This window comes from Quercus suber, unplaced genomic scaffold (assembly GCF_002906115.3).
Source record: "Quercus suber isolate HL8 unplaced genomic scaffold, Cork oak 2.0 scaffold_175, whole genome shotgun sequence".
In the NCBI taxonomy this organism is placed as follows: domain Eukaryota; kingdom Viridiplantae; phylum Streptophyta; class Magnoliopsida; order Fagales; family Fagaceae; genus Quercus; species Quercus suber.
Genome location: NW_027069635.1, coordinates 806,252 through 809,788, shown reverse-complemented (window position 1 = coordinate 809,788; position 3,537 = coordinate 806,252). Strand labels below are relative to the sequence as shown.

At 37.2% G+C, this 3,537-nt stretch overlaps 1 protein-coding gene across 1 annotated transcript; it reads right to left on the bottom strand.

Annotated features, from left to right (window-relative positions):
• Window positions 1-1,236: 1,236 nt before the first annotated feature.
• On the bottom strand, window positions 1,237-2,219 carry LOC112029837 (T-complex protein 1 subunit delta). The gene is made up of 2 exons (XM_024062515.1): window positions 1,941-2,219; window positions 1,237-1,842 (listed from the first exon to the last, which is right to left on the bottom strand). The coding sequence occupies exons 1-2, from the start codon at window positions 2,217-2,219 to the stop codon at window positions 1,237-1,239; spliced, it is 885 nt and encodes a 294-aa protein (XP_023918283.1).
• Window positions 2,220-3,537: the final 1,318 nt, after the last annotated feature.

Here is a 3,537-nt window from a genome sequence, read left to right as displayed (position 1 = left end):
TTTTTTTTTTTGAAGTTACAAAAAGTTTAAATTACTATTTTGATTAAAATTCTATTACTACAATTTTTTTAATAGAATATTTAAACTTTTAGTAGTATTTTGAAACTTTTTAATTACATTCATAGTTATTAAGGTGATTTTTTATTTGACTATTTATTGTTCATTTTGATGATATTTGCAAAAATTTTCTTTATTTTACATAAGATTTTATTATTATTATTATTATTTTTGGCACAAGGAAGGATTTAGTCATATTGAGGGTCACCCCATTAAGAATTTTACTAACCCATATAGACATATTAATAGTAAATAAATAAAATGTAGTAGCACACACAATTTGCATGATTTGCATCCTCTACCTCTTGAGATATTCTTTACTTGTTTGTTATATTATCTTCTTGTTTAAGAAGAAGAGCCCAATTTCAAGATCTACTCCTACATGCTCCCCCCTCAGTCCTGAGGCATCTACCATTCTTTGGGCTATCCAGCTTGCTAAAGTTGAAAAATGGCCATGCATAGTCATTGAAGGAAATGTGAAAAATTGTTTTGATCCTTTATCCTCCTTGCTAACCATCCCAGGGTTAGGAGAGATTGTAATTTAGCAGCTCAGGCTGCTTCAAAGCTCTCCCTTTCATCTTCTAAGTCATTTTCTTTTAATAACCCCAGTCTTTCAAATGTCTTAAGGACGATTTGTGAAGTTGACTGTGTGCCTTGTATCCATTTGATATATATATATATATATATATTGAAGTTAATAAAAAAAGAAAAAATGCCCAATTTTGTTGGGTCACAGCTAGGGGTGGCAATTTTTATCCATATCCATGAACCCGCCCGTTACCCACCTTATTTGAATAAGTCTTAACCCAACTTGTTTGAATATTAGGGTTAAATGGGTAAAGAACCATTTGGTTATTTAATTAGATGGGCCTAAATGGATAAATCCACTAATAACCACTAAACTCATCTAAAATTTAAATTTAAATAAACCCACAAAAACCCTTCTAAAATCTAAAACTTAAATAAACAATATAACCTCCTTAAACCCAAAACACTTTCCCTCTGATTTTCTTAGTAACCAAACAAAAGTAAGGAAATTCTAGAGAGAGATGAAAATAAAATTCCTAGAACAAGACTCAAAAGTCAAACACACTTTACCACCTCCTCTTCGACATTTCCTACATTTTCTCATCATCCAAACAAACTCGTAACAAACACAAAACCAAAAATAGCACACGATCACATTCTCGGCAACCAAACATACACTGCATAACAAAGCCTATCTTCTTTCAATATCCTATCCATTTGCGCATAATCCGAAACCAGAATACTCTGTTTGATATTGGTCTTTGGCGGCGAAATCTGGAACTGAATGACGACAATTTTCGCATTCTCCATACGAATAAGTCTAGCAGAAGCGTGACTCACTTTCTTGTCGAAAACAAGGCCTTTCATAAGCTCGGTATCGTCCACAGTACCACCGAGTTTCTTCACGATCTTGATATCTCGGAGATCGACAATATCGGGTTTCATTGGATTGACTACGGAAAGAATAGAATCAACTGCGAGCGGAGCGGGGAGACTGGAGTACTGACTAACGACCTTGCTGTTGAGAAAAGTGGTAGCGGACTTGATGAGAGACTCATGATCGGAGAGCTTGACAGGGATGGCCATGGTAGTGAGGACATTGACGGCTTTGAGAGCAGCCTTATGTAGAGAATCAGAAATAACCATAGGGTGAATATCGTGGGAGAGTAGAGAGAGGCACTGATGGAGGAGAGCGCCGGCGACGATGACGACAGTGGTGGTGCCGTCACCGGTGGCGGAGTCTTGGGACTTGGAGAGCTCGACAAGAATAGAGAATAGAGATCCATGTTTTAAAAAATATCGTTAATGGTAGAGAATAGAGATCCATGTTTCATTGCCCACTAATTAAATTTCACAAGCTCGGTATCGTCCACAATACCACTGAGTTTCTTCATGATCTTGATATCTCGGAGATTGACAATATCGGGTTTCATCGGATTGACTACGGAGAGAACAGAATCAACTGCGAGCAGAGCGAGGAGACTGGAGTACTGACTAACGACCTTGCTGTTGAGAAAAGTGGTAGCGGACTTGATGAGAGACTCGTGATTGGAGAGCTTGACGGGGATGGCCATGGCGGTGAGGACATCGACGACTTTGAGAGCATCCTTATGTAGAGAATCAGAAATAACCATAGGGTGAATATCATGGGAGAGTAGAGAGAGGCACTGATGGAGGAGAGCGCCAGCGACGACGACGACAGTGGTGGTGCCGTCACCGGTGGCGGAGTCTTGGGATTTGGAGAGCTCGACGAGAATAGAGAATAGAGATCCATGTTTTAAAAAATATCGTTAATGGTAGAGAATAGAGATCCATGTTTCACTGCCTACTAATTAAATGGGTTAAATAGGTGGGTTACTAATTAAATGGGTTGAGCGGATAATGGATAATTAATTTATGTATAAACGGGTCATAAATGGATAAATGGGTAATTACACACCCAACTCATTTATGACTCAACTCGCCCATTTGCCACCCCTAACCACAACCTGTGTTCTTCAATTGTGATTGTAATTTTGTTACAGAAAAGTAGGTAGGGTAGTATGGCAGGGACATGAAGTTTGGCAGTTACCTAACAAAACATTTATATTGGTTATCCTTAGCCATAGCCAGTATTAAAAGTGCTAGCATGAACCATGAATGGAAAATATAATGATAATTGATAACTTACCCTACATTTGCACCAATGAACTCTATGCCCTATATATTTAAGACACTTTGACACAATATATCCGTGAAACCAACCTTCTATCCCTACTAACATTGCATTTTCAGCTTTAGGTACAAATTAGTATGGGTGTGAATAGTGCTGCATTAGTTCTTACTTAATGCAGTTAATGTATTCCCAAATAACTCAATCTATTATATACTAGGTTACACTACACATAACTCGATTATAGTATAATTGAGTTATGTGAAAGACCCACACTAGACACTTGGATTCCTCCTGGACCGCATTTGGATCAGTCTAAATATCTGGACTGGGCTTGGACCAATCCCAAATAACTCGATTTACTATATATCGAGTTACACTGCACATAACTCGATTATATTAAAATCGAGTTATGTGGAGGACCCTTTTGGACACTTGGATTCCTCTTGAACTGCATCTGGATCAATCCAAATATTTGGACTAGGTTTAGAACCACAGTGCACATAACTCGATTTGTGTATTCTCGAGTTTCTTAATCACTTGATTAATAAGAAATCGAGATATATATAACTTGATATATATATATATATATAATCGAGTTATGCTGATTACCCATGATTATAAATTCTCCCTAGTTCTGAAGAATTTGAAGCAATCCAAAATTGACATTTTTGATTGCTCTCACTGCATCCAGCTAGAGTCGACAATTTTCCGCATAAATTCTTCGAAGATTTTATGTAGTAAGACTCTTTTAACCGTTATTGTCTTTAAAATTACGCTTGGTGGTGCGTTATTTTCCA

Bases quoted from the DNA above. Each gene is read 5' to 3' on its own strand.
- LOC112029837 (XM_024062515.1), bottom strand. From the start codon at position 2,219: ATGGTTATTTCTGATTCTCTACATAAGGATGCTCTCAAAGTCGTCGAT. The intron at 1,843-1,940 runs GTGAAATTTAAT...ATTCTTGTCGAG, and splicing joins TTGTGGACGATACCGAGCTT to CTCTCCAAGTCCCAAGACTC.